The sequence below is a fragment of the Ornithodoros turicata genome, chromosome 4 (genome assembly GCF_037126465.1).
Source record: "Ornithodoros turicata isolate Travis chromosome 4, ASM3712646v1, whole genome shotgun sequence".
Classification (NCBI taxonomy): Eukaryota; Metazoa; Arthropoda; class Arachnida; order Ixodida; family Argasidae; genus Ornithodoros; species Ornithodoros turicata.
The window spans coordinates 428,620-445,442 of NC_088204.1; the positions used below are offsets into that span (position 1 = coordinate 428,620).

Sequence of the window (16,823 nt, forward strand, 5' to 3'; positions counted from 1 at the left end):
CCCTCCTCTGGGTGCACCGAGCCGCCACTTCAGAGCAGACTGACACCTTCCACCCTATATCATCCCCTCCCACTTGGAATGGATAGGGTGACTTCCACAATAATCCTGGCGATTACAGTGGTACAGGGAGCACCCCAATGAAGACTACTGGGGATTCTCGCATGTTTTCTGTGGTGGGTAGTCCCCTTGGACTACCTAAATCCCAGAGCAAGAGGGTTAGCACACTTTTCCCTCTCCTGTGCCACCATAATCTATCCGCTCCCTCTTTCACCCTGCCCTCTTCTCCCTCCTCTGGGTGCACCGAGCCGCCACTTCAGAGCAGACTGACACGTTCCACCCTATATCATCCCCTCCCACTTGGAATGGATAGGGTGACTTCCACAATAATCCTGGCGATTACAGTGGTACAGGGAGCACCCCAATGAAGACTACTGGGGGATTCTCGCATGTTTTCTGTGGTGGGTAGTCCCCTTGGACTACCCAAATCCCAGAGCACGAGGGTTAGCACACTTTTCCCTCTCCTGTGCCACCATAATCTATCCGCTCCCTCTTTCACCCTGCCCTCTTCTCCCTCCTCTGGGTGCACCGAGCCGCCACTTCAGAGCAGACTGACACCTTCCACCCTATATCATCCCCTCCCACTTGGAATGGATAGGGTGACTTCCACAATAATCCTGGCGATTACAGTGGTACAGGGAGCACCCCAATGAAGACTACGAGGGATGCTCGCATGTTTTCTGTGGTAGTAGTCCTCTTGGACTACCTAAATCCCAGAGCAAGAGGGTTAGCACACTTTTCCCTCTCCTGTGCCACCATAATCTATCCGCTCCCTCTTTCACCCTGCCCTCTTCTCCCTCCTCTGGGTGCACCGAGCCGCCACTTCAGAGCAGACTGACACCTTCCACCCTATATCATCCCCTCCCACTTGGAATGGATAGGGTGACTTCCACAATAATCCTGGCGATTACAGTGGTACAGGGAGCACCCCAATGAAGACTACGAGGGATGCTCGCATGTTTTCTGTGGTAGTAGTCCTCTTGGACTACCTAAATCCCAGAGCAAGAGGGTTAGCACACTTTTCCCTCTCCTGTGCCACCATAATCTATCCGCTCCCTCTTTCACCCTGCCCTCTTCTCCCTCCTCTGGGTGCACCGAGCCGCCACTTCAGAGCAGACTGACACCTTCCACCCTATATCATCCCCTCCCACTTGGAATGGATAGGGTGACTTCCACAATAATCCTGGCGATTACAGTGGTACAGGGAGCACCCCAATGAAGACTACGAGGGATGCTCGCATGTTTTCTGTGGTAGTAGTCCTCTTGGACTACCTAAATCCCAGAGCAAGAGGGTTAGCACACTTTTCCCTCTCCTGTGCCACCATAATCTATCCGCTCCCTCTTTCACCCTGCCCTCTTCTCCCTCCTCTGGGTGCACCGAGCCGCCACTTCAGAGCAGACTGACACCTTCCACCCTATATCATCCCCTCCCACTTGGAATGGATAGGGTGACTTCCACAATAATCCTGGCGATTACAGTGGTACAGGGAGCACCCCAATGAAGACTACGAGGGATGCTCGCATGTTTTCTGTGGTGGGTAGTCCCTTGGACTACCTAAATCCCAGAGCAAGAGGGTTAGCACACTTTTCCCTCTCCTGTGCCACCATAATATATCCGCTCCCTCTTTCACCCTGCCCTCTTCTCCCTCCTCTGGGTGCACCGAGCCGCCACTTCAGAGCAGACTGACACCTTCCACCCTATATCATCCCCTCCCACTAGGAATGGATAGGGTGACTTCCACAATAATCCTGGCGATTACAGTGGTACAGGGAGCACCCCAATGAAGACTACGAGGGATGCTCGCATGTTTTCTGTGGTGGGTAGTCCCCTTGGACTACCTAAATCCCAGAGCAAGAGGGTTAGCACACTTTTCCCTCTCCTGTGCCACCATAATCTATCCGCTCCCTCTTTCACCCTGCCCTCTTCTCCCTCCTCTGGGTGCACCGAGCCGCCACTTCAGAGCAGACTGACACCTTCCACCCTATATCATCCCCTCCCACTAGGAATGGATAGGGTGACTTCCACAATAATCCTGGCGATTACAGTGGTACAGGGAGCACCCCAATGAAGACTACGAGGGATGCTCGCATGTTTTCTGTGGTGGGTAGTCCCCTTGGACTACCTAAATCCCAGAGCAAGAGGGTTAGCACACTTTTCCCTCTCCTGTGCCACCATAATCTATCCGCTCCCTCTTTCACCCTGCCCTCTTCTCCCTCCTCTGGGTGCACCGAGCCGCCACTTCAGAGCAGACTGACACCTTCCACCCTATATCATCCCCTCCCACTAGGAATGGATAGGGTGACTTCCACAATAATCCTGGCGATTACAGTGGTACAGGGAGCACCCCAATGAAGACTACGAGGGATGCTCGCATGTTTTCTGTGGTGGGTAGTCCCCTTGGACTACCTAAATCCCAGAGCAAGAGGGTTAGCACACTTTTCCCTCTCCTGTGCCACCATAATCTATCCGCTCCCTCTTTCACCCTGCCCTCTTCTCCCTCCTCTGGGTGCACCGAGCCGCCACTTCAGAGCAGACTGACACCTTCCACCCTATATCATCCCCTCCCACTTGGAATGGATAGGGTGACTTCCACAATAATCCTGGCGATTACAGTGGTACAGGGAGCACCCCAATGAAGACTACTGGGGGATTCTCGCATGTTTTCTGTGGTAGTAGTCCTCTTGGACTACCTAAATCCCAGAGCAAGAGGGTTAGCACACTTTTCCCTCTCCTGTGCCACCATAATCTATCCGCTCCCTCTTTCACCCTGCCCTCTTCTCCCTCCTCTGGGTGCACCGAGCCGCCACTTCAGAGCAGACTGACACCTTCCACCCTATATCATCCCCTCCCACTTGGAATGGATAGGGTGACTTCCACAATAATCCTGGCGATTACAGTGGTACAGGGAGCACCCCAATGAAGACTACTGGGGGATTCTCGCATGTTTTCTGTGGTGGGTAGTCCCCTTGGACTACCTAAATCCCAGAGCAAGAGGGTTAGCACACTTTTCCCTCTCCTGTGCCACCATAATCTATCCGCTCCCTCTTTCACCCTGCCCTCTTCTCCCTCCTCTGGGTGCACCGAGCCGCCACTTCAGAGCAGACTGACACGTTCCACCCTATATCATCCCCTCCCACTTGGAATGGATAGGGTGACTTCCACAATAATCCTGGCGATTACAGTGGTACAGGGAGCACCCCAATGAAGACTACTGGGGGATTCTCGCATGTTTTCTGTGGTGGGTAGTCCCCTTGGACTACCCAAATCCCAGAGCACGAGGGTTAGCACACTTTTCCCTCTCCTGTGCCACCATAATCTATCCGCTCCCTCTTTCACCCTGCCCTCTTCTCCCTCCTCTGGGTGCACCGAGCCGCCACTTCAGAGCAGACTGACACCTTCCACCCTATATCATCCCCTCCCACTTGGAATGGATAGGGTGACTTCCACAATAATCCTGGCGATTACAGTGGTACAGGGAGCACCCCAATGAAGACTACGAGGGATGCTCGCATGTTTTCTGTGGTAGTAGTCCTCTTGGACTACCTAAATCCCAGAGCAAGAGGGTTAGCACACTTTTCCCTCTCCTGTGCCACCATAATCTATCCGCTCCCTCTTTCACCCTGCCCTCTTCTCCCTCCTCTGGGTGCACCGAGCCGCCACTTCAGAGCAGACTGACACCTTCCACCCTATATCATCCCCTCCCACTTGGAATGGATAGGGTGACTTCCACAATAATCCTGGCGATTACAGTGGTACAGGGAGCACCCCAATGAAGACTACGAGGGATGCTCGCATGTTTTCTGTGGTAGTAGTCCTCTTGGACTACCTAAATCCCAGAGCAAGAGGGTTAGCACACTTTTCCCTCTCCTGTGCCACCATAATCTATCCGCTCCCTCTTTCACCCTGCCCTCTTCTCCCTCCTCTGGGTGCACCGAGCCGCCACTTCAGAGCAGACTGACACCTTCCACCCTATATCATCCCCTCCCACTTGGAATGGATAGGGTGACTTCCACAATAATCCTGGCGATTACAGTGGTACAGGGAGCACCCCAATGAAGACTACGAGGGATGCTCGCATGTTTTCTGTGGTAGTAGTCCTCTTGGACTACCTAAATCCCAGAGCAAGAGGGTTAGCACACTTTTCCCTCTCCTGTGCCACCATAATCTATCCGCTCCCTCTTTCACCCTGCCCTCTTCTCCCTCCTCTGGGTGCACCGAGCCGCCACTTCAGAGCAGACTGACACCTTCCACCCTATATCATCCCCTCCCACTTGGAATGGATAGGGTGACTTCCACAATAATCCTGGCGATTACAGTGGTACAGGGAGCACCCCAATGAAGACTACGAGGGATGCTCGCATGTTTTCTGTGGTGGTAGTCCCCTTGACTACCTAAATCCCAGAGCAAGAGGGTTAGCACACTTTTCCCTCTCCTGTGCCACCATAATCTATCCGCTCCCTCTTTCACCCTGCCCTCTTCTCCCTCCTCTGGGTGCACCGAGCCGCCACTTCAGAGCAGACTGACACCTTCCACCCTATATCATCCCCTCCCACTAGGAATGGATAGGGTGACTTCCACAATAATCCTGGCGATTACAGTGGTACAGGGAGCACCCCAATGAAGACTACGAGGGATGCTCGCATGTTTTCTGTGGTGGGTAGTCCCCTTGGACTACCTAAATCCCAGAGCAAGAGGGTTAGCACACTTTTCCCTCTCCTGTGCCACCATAATCTATCCGCTCCCTCTTTCACCCTGCCCTCTTCTCCCTCCTCTGGGTGCACCGAGCCGCCACTTCAGAGCAGACTGACACCTTCCACCCTATATCATCCCCTCCCACTTGGAATGGATAGGGTGACTTCCACAATAATCCTGGCGATTACAGTGGTACAGGGAGCACCCCAATGAAGACTACGAGGGATGCTCGCATGTTTTCTGTGGTGGGTAGTCCCCTTGGACTACCTAAATCCCAGAGCAAGAGGGTTAGCACACTTTTCCCTCTCCTGTGCCACCATAATCTATCCGCTCCCTCTTTCACCCTGCCCTCTTCTCCCTCCTCTGGGTGCACCGAGCCGCCACTTCAGAGCAGACTGACACCTTCCACCCTATATCATCCCCTCCCACTAGGAATGGATAGGGTGACTTCCACAATAATCCTGGCGATTACAGTGGTACAGGGAGCACCCCAATGAAGACTACGAGGGATGCTCGCATGTTTTCTGTGGTGGGTAGTCCCCTTGGACTACCTAAATCCCAGAGCAAGAGGGTTAGCACACTTTTCCCTCTCCTGTGCCACCATAATCTATCCGCTCCCTCTTTCACCCTGCCCTCTTCTCTCTCCTCTGGGTGCACCGAGCCGCCACTTCAGAGCAGACTGACACCTTCCACCCTATATCATCCCCTCCCACTAGGAATGGATAGGGTGACTTCCACAATAATCCTGGCGATTACAGTGGTACAGGGAGCACCCCAATGAAGACTACGAGGGATGCTCGCATGTTTTCTGTGGTGGGTAGTCCCCTTGGACTACCTAAATCCCAGAGCAAGAGGGTTAGCACACTTTTCCCTCTCCTGTGCCACCATAATCTATCCGCTCCCTCTTTCACCCTGCCCTCTTCTCCCTCCTCTGGGTGCACCGAGCCGCCACTTCAGAGCAGACTGACACCTTCCACCCTATATCATCCCCTCCCACTTGGAATGGATAGGGTGACTTCCACAATAATCCTGGCGATTACAGTGGTACAGGGAGCACCCCAATGAAGACAACGAGGGATGCTCGCATGTTTTCTGTGGTAGTAGTCCTCTTGGACTACCTAAATCCCAGAGCAAGAGGGTTAGCACACTTTTCATTCTCCTGTGCCACCATAATCTATCCGCTCCCTCTTTCACCCTGCCCTCTTCTCCCTCCTCTGGGTGCACCGAGCCGCCACTTCAGAGCAGACTGACACCTTCCACCCTATATCATCCCCTCCCACTAGGAATGGATAGGGTGACTTCCACAATAATCCTGGCGATTACAGTGGTACAGGGAGCACCCCAATGAAGACTACGAGGGATGCTCGCATGTTTTCTGTGGTGGGTAGTCCCCTTGGACTACCTAAATCCCAGAGCAAGAGGGTTAGCACACTTTTCCCTCTCCTATGCCACCATAATCTATCCGCTCCCTCTTTCACCCTGCCCTCTTCTCCCTCCTCTGGGTGCACCGAGCCGCCACTTCAGAGCAGACTGACACCTTCCACCCTATATCATCCCCTCCCACTAGGAATGGATAGGGTGACTTCCACAATAATCCTGGCGATTACAGTGGTACAGGGAGCACCCCAATGAAGACTACGAGGGATGCTCGCATGTTTTCTGTGGTGGGTAGTCCCCTTGGACTACCTAAATCCCAGAGCAAGAGGGTTAGCACACTTTTCCCTCTCCTGTGCCACCATAATCTATCCGCTCCCTCTTTCACCCTGCCCTCTTCTCCCTCCTCTGGGTGCACCGAGCCGCCACTTCAGAGCAGACTGACACCTTCCACCCTATATCATCCCCTCCCACTAGGAATGGATAGGGTGACTTCCACAATAATCCTGGCGATTACAGTGGTACAGGGAGCACCCCAATGAAGACTACGAGGGATGCTCGCATGTTTTCTGTGGTGGGTAGTCCCCTTGGACTACCTAAATCCCAGAGCAAGAGGGTTAGCACACTTTTCCCTCTCCTGTGCCACCATAATCTATCCGCTCCCTCTTTCACCCTGCCCTCTTCTCCCTCCTCTGGGTGCACCGAGCCGCCACTTCAGAGCAGACTGACACCTTCCACCCTATATCATCCCCTCCCACTAGGAATGGATAGGGTGACTTCCACAATAATCCTGGCGATTACAGTGGTACAGGGAGCACCCCAATGAAGACTACGAGGGATGCTCGCATGTTTTCTGTGGTGGGTAGTCCCCTTGGACTACCTAAATCCCAGAGCAAGAGGGTTAGCACACTTTTCCCTCTCCTGTGCCACCATAATCTATCCGCTCCCTCTTTCACCCTGCCCTCTTCTCCCTCCTCTGGGTGCACCGAGCCGCCACTTCAGAGCAGACTGACACCTTCCACCCTATATCATCCCCTCCCACTAGGAATGGATAGGGTGACTTCCGCAATAATCCTGGCGATTACAGTGGTACAGGGAGCACCCCAATGAAGACTACGAGGGATGCTCGCATGTTTTCTGTGGTGGGTAGTCCCCTTGGACTACCTAAATCCCAGAGCAAGAGGGTTAGCACACTTTTCCCTCTCCTGTGCAACCATAATCTATCCGCTCCCTCTTTCACCCTGCCCTCTTCTGCCTCTGGGTGCACCGAGCCGCCACTTCAGAGCAGGCTGACACCTTCCACCCTATATCATCCCTGCCCTCCCACTTGGAATAAATGGGGTGACTTCCACAATAATCCTGGCGATTACAGTGGTACAGGGAGCACCCCAATGAAGACTACGAGGGATGCTCGCATGTTTTCTGTGGTGGGTAGTCCCCTTGGACTACCTAAATCCCAGAGCAAGAGGGTTAGCACACTTTTCCCTCTCCTGTGCAACCATAATCTATCCGCTCCCTCTTTCACCCTGCCCTCTTCTGCCTCTGGGTGCACCGAGCCGCCACTTCAGAGCAGGCTGACACCTTCCACCCTATATCATCCCTGCCCTCCCACTTGGAATAAATGGGGTGACTTCCACAATAATCCTGGCGATTACAGTGGTACAGGGAGCACCCCAATGAAGACTACGAGGGATGCTCGCATGTTTTCTGTGGTGGGTAGTCCCCTTGGACTACCTAAATCCCAGAGCAAGAGGGTTAGCACACTTTCCCCTCTCCTGTGCAACCATAATCTATCCGCTCCCTCTTTCACCCTGCCCTCTTCTGCCTCTGGGTGCACCGAGCCGCCACTTCAGAGCAGGCTGACACCTTCCACCCTATATCATCCCGGCCCTGCCACTTGGAATAAATGGGGTGACTTCCACAATAATCCTGGCGATTACAGTGGTACAGGGAGCACCCCAATGAAGACTACGAGGGATGCTCGCATGTTTTCTGTGGTGGGTAGTCCCCTTGGACTACCTAAATCCCAGAGCAAGAGGGTTAGCACACTTTCCCCTCTCCTGTGCAACCATAATCTATCCGCTCCCTCTTTCACCCTGCCCTCTTCTGCCTCTGGGTGCACCGAGCCGCCACTTCAGAGCAGGCTGACACCTTCCACCCTATATCATCCCGGCCCTCCCACTTGGAATAAATGGGGTGACTTCCACAATAATCCTGGCGATTACAGTGGTACAGGGAGCACCCCAATGAGGACTACGAGGGACGCTCGCGTGTTTTCCGTGGTAGTAGTCTTCTTGGACTACCCAAATCCCAGAGGAAGAGCACAGCCCCTCCCTCTCCTATGCCACCATCATCTCTCCCCTTTTCACCCTCTCCCGTCGAGCCGCCACAATGTAGAGACAGTACTACAGCGCTGCGCGGTCGCTTCCAGTATACGAAGAACCGAGTAGGAGCAGGGCTAGTCGTCTGCTGTCGGAACCGCGGCCACTGTCATGTTCTTTATTATTGGTTTTCCTTTCGTGCACACTGTTTGTGTGTGTTGTGCTTCATTCACTTTACAAGTCATTTGAATAAGTGTTTGTTATGTGTCGTTCGTGGACGAACCCTTCAAACTGAACTAGTCATTCGGGTGAACTGAACGAACTAGTTCAACAACAACCAAAACATTAGTTCCTCAATTCAGTTCACTGGGCCTCGACACCCACAACGCATACGCTTTGATACGCTTCCAAGTGTGACATCTGCGCCATCTAACGAACGTTTTCTAAAGCTAACAAAGCACATGCGCGCAAGAAGAAGGGCGGGAGACCACGGCGCATACGCTGTGGCCTTGAGTGGCTGTGACGCTGCGCTGAAGTGGACTGTGTGAAGGAAGAGAACTGGATGAACTAAAGAACTAAACGACGTCGCGACTCGCGAGTCGTTTTGAAGGACTCGCAGAGCCTGCCGTTGCCTGTCAGAACTGCTGCTCGTCCACAGCGCATGCGCTTACGGAAGAGCGCGGGCGGTGCGGCGAGTCAGCGCCTCAAGTGGACTTAGTGAAGGTGTGAAGGAAGAGAACTGGATGAACTAAAGAACTAAACGATGCCGCGGGACGTTTTGAAGCACTCGCAGGGTCTGCCGTTGGCCGTCAGAGAAGGTGCTAGTCCACAGCGCATGCGCATAAGAAAAAGCGCGGGGAGGGAGTGCTTCGAGTGGACTGTGTGAAGGTGTGAAGGAAGAGAACTGGATGAACTAAAGAACTAAACGATGCCGCGGGTCGTTTGGAAGTACTCGCAGCGCCTGTTAGAACTGTTACTCGTCCACGGCGCATGCGCTTAAGGAAAAGCGCGGGGAGGGAGAGCCAGCAGAGCGGCTTTGAACGCCGTATGAATTGAAGTACTGTGGGCAAGTGAACTATATGAACGGCGAACGCTGAACAAGAGTAAATCATTTAGAACTGATTGCGCTGAGATCGCTCTGAGCCCCTTCTCGCAATTGTGGACTGCTAGTGGCGCCGTTATGTTCTGACTTTTGGCTGACTGCTTGTGTGACTGGCACACCCCAGCTGGAGCGGGCACGCTATTTTTGCGGCAATACACTGCAAGCTTCCCAATTTTTCCTCCACAACGCTAGACGTTGTACTTTTCTTCAAGCTCTCTCATGCATTTGAATGAAATGAGTTGAAACTGCGGTTACTCTATCACACTTCTGTGTTCTCAAGTTCGCAGCAAGCAGACGTAAGTGATCAGAAATACACGATTGTAACATTGAACGACGACGGCACCTTGCATATTGATCTGTGCAATACTTTTCTCGTTAAAAATATACGTAGAAAATTAAAGCAAAATAAAAAAGCGACCTAAAAGATTACGTTTGCTATGTTGATGTTCTCGAACCTTTGGAAAACTGAATTGCAAGATCATTTTGTTGTATCTCTCTTGGTCGAGCCACTTTAAAGTTTGGGTCTATATTACTTGATTGTGTTTAATTGCGAACAGGTGAACGAATGAACTATTCTTTTAGACAGTTCAGTGGAGTGAACTGAACTAAATGAATTAGTTCACAAAAATGAACTGACTTGCCCATCACTAGTTTGTTATGGCACTTGACTTGTAAACATGCATCGAGAAAGTGAAGATCGTAATCGGGTTCTCAGCTATTACGAGAACATTCTAGCGGGTACTACGCACTATAGTTCTTCCTGTTTTCCTTGTTCGTCCTCCATCTGTCCATATTTTTATTAAAAAATATTCCTAGCCGCTGCAAAGCTTGCGTCATTTGTCGGCGCAGTGAAGACAAGCGTGATAACAAATGCTTCGCGCGCAGACGAGAATTCGAGTTATCCGTTCGGTCTTGGGTCTCAAAATATAACCGCATTATCTCACGTATTTATCATGGCGACCATGCAACCATGCGACACGGCAGTTTGTGGTTGTTAGAGATAGAGGGCATTGGTTGGCGACGCTTTTAAAGGCATGTTTTGTTCAATAAACACCGTTTGTCAGTTGAGTTCCTTGTACGTGTGTCCGTCCTTTCGTGTTCCCTGAGCACTAGTTAATCTTTATGAGTGGAATACTGCACCAAGAGAGGAGGAGATTGTCGGAAAAACTTCCCCAACGTCTTTTCTTGCTGGTATGCAAGTAAGAACAGTTCGTTAACGAACACTTTAAAGCACGTAAAACGTCGAATTGGGCCTGTTGGTATAGGACATGAAATTAAAAGCGCCAGACGAAGACACACAACTTGTGCAACAACGTCGTCGTCTGGTTCTAGCGCTTTTAATTTCACTGACCAACGAGGAAGGTTATCTCACAGCATTCTGCAATGACCCCATGATGGCACAATCATTGACACAGTAAAAGTAGCTCAAGTTTAGATATTTATTTTATTGTCGAGCAAGGACCTTGTTCTTGTGCATAGAATCCCGCTGTAATTCCTCCATGGTTCTACCGAGCATAGTTAAGATGCTGCTTCGATAGCACAGCGCTGAAAAAGGCATGAACGTCAACTTAAAGGCGCCACACTCGTCCTCTGTTTTGGTCATCGTAGTATGGGATATATCCGGAGTAGACTCGGCTTGTATTGGCATCTGTGGGGACAGCGATTTAATTGTCTCGTCTGATGAAAAATCAGACGCATCGATCAAACTACGAGGGTCGTTCAAGGTTTTATTTCTTTCAAATACAATCACAAATTCGGGAAGTACCAAACTACGTGAGTGTTTCAAAGAATTCACCGTGCACATCTAAACACTGCTGTCATCGCAGCCCCTTTGGCGTAGAAAGAAATGGGCTGCGGCCACTGCAGGACATCTTTCTAGAATTACCGTTTCCATTCTCGTTACTTCTATATTTTAGTTTCCGTTACGTTTCCGTTGCTGTTTCCGGTAATGGAACTATAGAGCTGCGGGAGGACATCCCGTCCAGCTCTTTGTTCTTCCCAAGTGCTGCTTCGGTGTCACGTGTACACAAGTAATTTTACTTCCTTGGGGTGCGCACATCCTGAAAGATTTAAAAAAAATGTAGTAACATTTCTACAGTCACTCTGATCAGAGTGACTGAAGACACGTTACTACACTTTTTGCCCCATCTTGTTTGCCCCGTCAAGTTAGGCCCATCTTGAGTTGCTGAACTCGAGTTCAGCAACTCAAGATGGGCGTAGCTTTCATTCGATGCCGCATTCATAAGCAGACGCTCACAGTAGTAAACAATACTGCCATATAGCCATGGTGCAACACAAAAAAGTAAAAACCAAACAACTAAAAATCGTAGGTTGCTATGGTGGAGTACAGTCATCTGTTGATTTCATGTAGTTATGAGGACTCGGACGAGGTAAGCTAGGAATGCACCCTCGAGATCCAATATTACGCTTTGTTTCCACGCATTACAGGGAATGGAGTAATCGAAATGCAAAGATAAAATGAAAAGCCACTCAAATATCATCGCACAACTGGAATAGCCATTACCCAAATTCAATATCGGACGATAATTGTCGTTTCCTTTTCTGTGTCCGGTAATGGAGGACCGTGGTATGCGTTTCCGTTATCGTTACCATCTCCAATTTCGGTAATATATCGTTTCTGTTTCCGTTACCATTACCATTACCGTTCCCTAGCTTCATCTGTGTGGAACGACTTCCCTCCAAGGTGCCATTCAAGAGGTCCACACAAATGGCAATCACTTGGGGCTAAGGGGGATTGGCCGTGTGATGCCGGCCATTGTCATGAAGACGCTTCCGGACAACATTCCCCTTTATCGACGTCGAGTAGTGTTGAGCATTAATCGTGGCTCCAAAAAAGTTGACATGGATGACACGCCGCACGTCCCAGAAGACAGTTTCCATTGACTTCTGGGGTGGATCATCCAGGTTTGATCACATGTGACGATTGATCACAAAAATTGGTCGGATTGAAACCGGTTCAGCAGCTGCTCAGAGACTGCCATGCGCGCTCCCTTCTGGTCACAAGTGAGGTGTCGGGGAACACACATGCTTTACGGAACAGTAAGTGCTCGTGAATGGTCGTCTCCACACTGCCGACACTAATATTACGCTGTGCTGCAGTGTCCCGAGCTTTTACTCATCGGTTCTCGAGGATGGCTTGCTCAACGCCTGCGATGTACCAGTGCCTGCGATGTACGAATAAACCACAAAGTACAGCTGTCACTGGCGTGACAGCTGTACTTTGTGGTTTATTCGTCACCATATCCCGTCATTCGCCAAACTGTATGCACCATTTGTACACTCTTCCCCACCGTGTACACTTTGCAGAATCTCAGATGGTTCTGCTTTACAAAGAACTTGATTATTGTGGTATCCACATCGGCATCGCCATTGATATAATCACATCTGTATATATAACCATCTGTAACGTCAATAAACGTGTCATTCGCTGCCACTCCGTGCTTCCGTGTACACGACAATTGTGCATTGCTTTTCCACATGTACAGATACACCGCTCGTCGCAATGATAGCTCCGCAAATGTTTGCGATGGTCCTCCGAAAGGATTTTTCTTGAGCAAAAGCCTCGGTCATGCTTGAACGACCCTTGTACTATTCCACTGAAGTCGCGAGACAGCGGCGGGATTTGTTGATTGCGCTAACCAATTACGCCAGGCTGGCATCTTACCAAGGAAACAATCGTAGCGTAATTAGTTAGATGCTCTGTGGCGACCGCGATATTTGAATCGTTCTTGGGCACCTTGTGTGTTTCAGCCTCATAATTGTTCCATCACATGTTTATATATGTTTTTGTTTTTTTCTGTGGCGAAAAAACAAGCTCACCATTGCTGGGTCACCGGCCTTGATAATTTCCGGTCCCACAATCTCCTGGAAATAGTCATCATCGTGTCTTCTACATGTTTGTAGATACTTTTTTTTTAAATTCAATCTTACCAGTATTTTTGGGTCCCTGATGCAGGCAATTCCCTGAAAATAAATCCGTAAGGGACGTCCGTTTTTGTTTGTTACTATATACCTCGGCGAAGTCTCCTTCCATCTTGCATTCAATATCGAATCGAGGAAACCCTTTTGCGAGTTCTTTGCCAACACATTCAACAGCCTAAGAGGAGAGAAAGAGTGTTAACGAGCGAGAGAGATATCTCCCTTGCTGGCGCATAATTTCCGCAATTAAAAATAAGCTAATACCAAAATGCGAATAGTAAATCAAGAAGAAATATATTGGCACAAGATATGCATTTCAAAGAGCTACGTTAGAGGCTGTTCGCGCTTGGACAGTAGAACCTTCGACATAGATAGTCAAGATGCTGGGTGTATGGGAACCCAAGAAGAGAGATGCGGCGTTATCAGCGCTTGTCAACTTCATAGTGAGCAGCGATATGAAATCTGTATTTCAGGACCGCATTCTAGGCACGTGTCGTCGAGTTCCTGTTAGTTTCTCGCAATTCATTTCACTTCTAGGGGATGTACAGTTGTCTGGGTGACTAGAAGGGGTGATGTTTACCTCTTCAGTTTTCCTTTGTGGGAGTAGCAGAACTCGTCAGGTGACCAATTTATTGCCTTCCTTTTTTTTTCTATAATCAAACTCAAACTCGAGAAATATACGATGTAAAAAAGGAAGTCACTGAAAAGGTTAGCCAGCTGGAGGACTCGAACCCACACCTCAGAACATCCCGAGAAATATATTCTTCGGAGCACACGACGAATATTATTGGTGATGGGCAAGACGAGACAGATTCTGTTGACACTTCGCGGTGCTAACATGGAACCTCTGTTTATGGCTACTTGCTCAGTCAACTGAGACCTTACCAGAAACTTATCCATGTTCTTCAATAATTCGTCGGCGTACATCAGCATAGGAATAACCTTGGTCTTGCATTTGTGAAATACTGAAAATGGCGGCAAGAAGTGGACCAAAACTTGAGTAGTGAAATTTTTGCGTTTTCTTTTCTTTGTCCGACACTTTGGCTTGGAAACGTGGTTGAGGACGTGACTGACCTTTTCTGCAAGACGCTGTCAGGGACTTAGGGTCGAAGTTGAGAATGATTTCCCGTAGGACTTTGGGATCCAGGGAGTGGACAGGTATGGAAACTGTTGCCAGGATTAACCACGCAGCGAGGACGAACATGGTTACTTTTGAAACATGGCTCGATGGCACTTCCTCATATACTCAGGATGTAGGTCACAGGTTGCTGATCAAATAAGGAAGTCCAGGAGCCTTTTTCGTTGTATTTTGTCTTACCATCTGCCAGGGACTTTTTCCTCCCATTTTATTTTGGTATTATCGGAAGAATATTCTAGATACTCGGTAACGCTATGCTGAATCCATCCCGTAACCAAATGTTGTCAGGCCACATAGTACTAGTACCACGGAATCCAATGCAATACTGGATCCGTTATGGTAACATCTGTCACGCTGTGGAACCATATCCGTATCGTCCCGCTTTAGCTCTACACATTTAGCAACTATTGAGGCTACATAGTAAAAAGACGCCATACACAAAGAGGGCGTCAAACGTCCTGCTTCCAGTGAAGTGATGTTTCGAGCATGATGAACTTGTGAATGTTTTACTGTTCACGCATCAATCAAGTGAGCTAAAATACCTCTCTGCGAATGGTTTTAAACCGATTTTTCTTCCGACCATCGTTGTAATTTTGCGGCCCAACTGTCATGACCCACCACAAAGTCTTTGAATGAGAATGGTACGATCTTACTGCTTGACTGAGGGGATTCCTCAGTGGTGTCCTCAACGCTAGTCGTGAGTGAAGCACTGCCAAAGTTACACCACTGAGGAATTTCATGGCCCCTGAATCCTCGCCGGTGGGGATTTAGTGGCAGTGCGTGGTAATCCCTGGGGGGTGACGTCAGGTATATTTTTATGCTAAATAAATACTGCGTCAGGGTGTGGATAAATCACTGAGCGCGGTGCAAGTCAGAATTGCACTTGTATGAAGGACGCCGTGTGTGTCTCCTCACCTTCCTTTTTTCGGCGTACATCAGCCAGTAGAGGAGAGCTCAATTGTTGTACTTGCACAACTGCCATCATTCCCTTCATCCCACGACCAATTCATCTCATCCTGGGCTACGGTCGTGACGCAGCCCACATACGTGAGGCCAACAACGGCAAGCCGGTTCGTCGTCACCGCCACATAACTTTAACTTGATTCTCATATCTCACATCTAATGTTTCGCGTGTAATGTCAGGATTTATTTGTCCTTGTTGTTGTTAGGACGCGGTTAAAATGGCTGATTGGGGCTCAGAACGCAGAAAATGTCGGACAATGTGACAATCTATATGTAGGACACGACACTGTATGCAGCAACGGACGAGATGACGCAATTTCCGCTCGTTTACTCGCTGATTACGAACTTGGATACTTATGCAAAAAAGACGTACGCCCCACGTTTTGAACAGCGCAGACAACGGTATCATTCGAGATGATGGTTGGCGATCAAAATCAGTGTGTGCGTGATAGAATGAAGAAAGGCTTCTGTCCGCTCCGGTGAAGAGTAAAATGCGGCACAATACATCAAATCATACATTGTCAAATATATTTGGGCTGCGCGAACATTACAATACTTGGGATCTCGACGCGCATAACTGTGCGAATGCGGAATTATATGTTCAATTTTGAAATCAATATTTCTTCCAATACATGCAGAAACAGCATGACTCGAGGCATATGTACCGATCTTCGAACCACGAACATGGTAGAAGGCTGGCACAACGGCCTACTGAATCGAATCGACAGGATGCCCAAGCGTGCTTCGGAGGAACAGAGATAGCCAGATATGTAATGGAGCGCGTCCCCACGTTTCCTGATCATATCGTCAACTACTTGGACTCAATTATTGATGTTGCCGTGCTCTCTGCAAGTTTGGGATACTTTGAAATTACTTTGTGACTGTCGGAATGCAATGATACCTTCCTGCAAATAAAAACGAGAGACACGCTAAGGCTATACCTCACCTGGATTCCCTTTCCCTATTGACCTTTTTGCCCTGTGGATCTTCGTTCCCTGTGGATGTTTCTTCCGCATGGATCTCTTTCCCTTTGGATCTTTTTTCCATCTGTCACGTGACCCCGTTGGATCTTTCTTCCACAAGCATGGAAGAGGGAACTGAATGGGAGACTCGCCGTTTCTTTCCGCAGTGTTCTACATTACGTGACAGAGTAATTAACGCGGTCCAGATTTTCCCCAGCTATATTTATTGTAGTAGGGTAATGTGTTTTGTGTTGAAAGCAAACGAAATGCCCTT

At 49.6% G+C, this 16,823-nt stretch overlaps 1 protein-coding gene across 1 annotated transcript; it reads right to left on the reverse strand.

Moving 5' to 3' along the window:
- Positions 1-10,972: 10,972 nt before the first annotated feature.
- On the reverse strand, positions 10,973-14,936 carry LOC135390568 (uncharacterized). The gene is made up of 6 exons (XM_064620304.1): positions 14,561-14,936; positions 14,372-14,451; positions 13,581-13,664; positions 13,499-13,531; positions 13,388-13,432; positions 10,973-11,092 (listed from the first exon to the last, which is right to left on the reverse strand). Exons 1-6 carry the CDS (start codon positions 14,688-14,690, stop codon positions 11,066-11,068), a joined length of 399 nt encoding a protein of 132 aa, XP_064476374.1. The 5' UTR covers positions 14,691-14,936; the 3' UTR covers positions 10,973-11,065.
- Between the last annotated feature and the right edge of the window lie 1,887 nt (positions 14,937-16,823).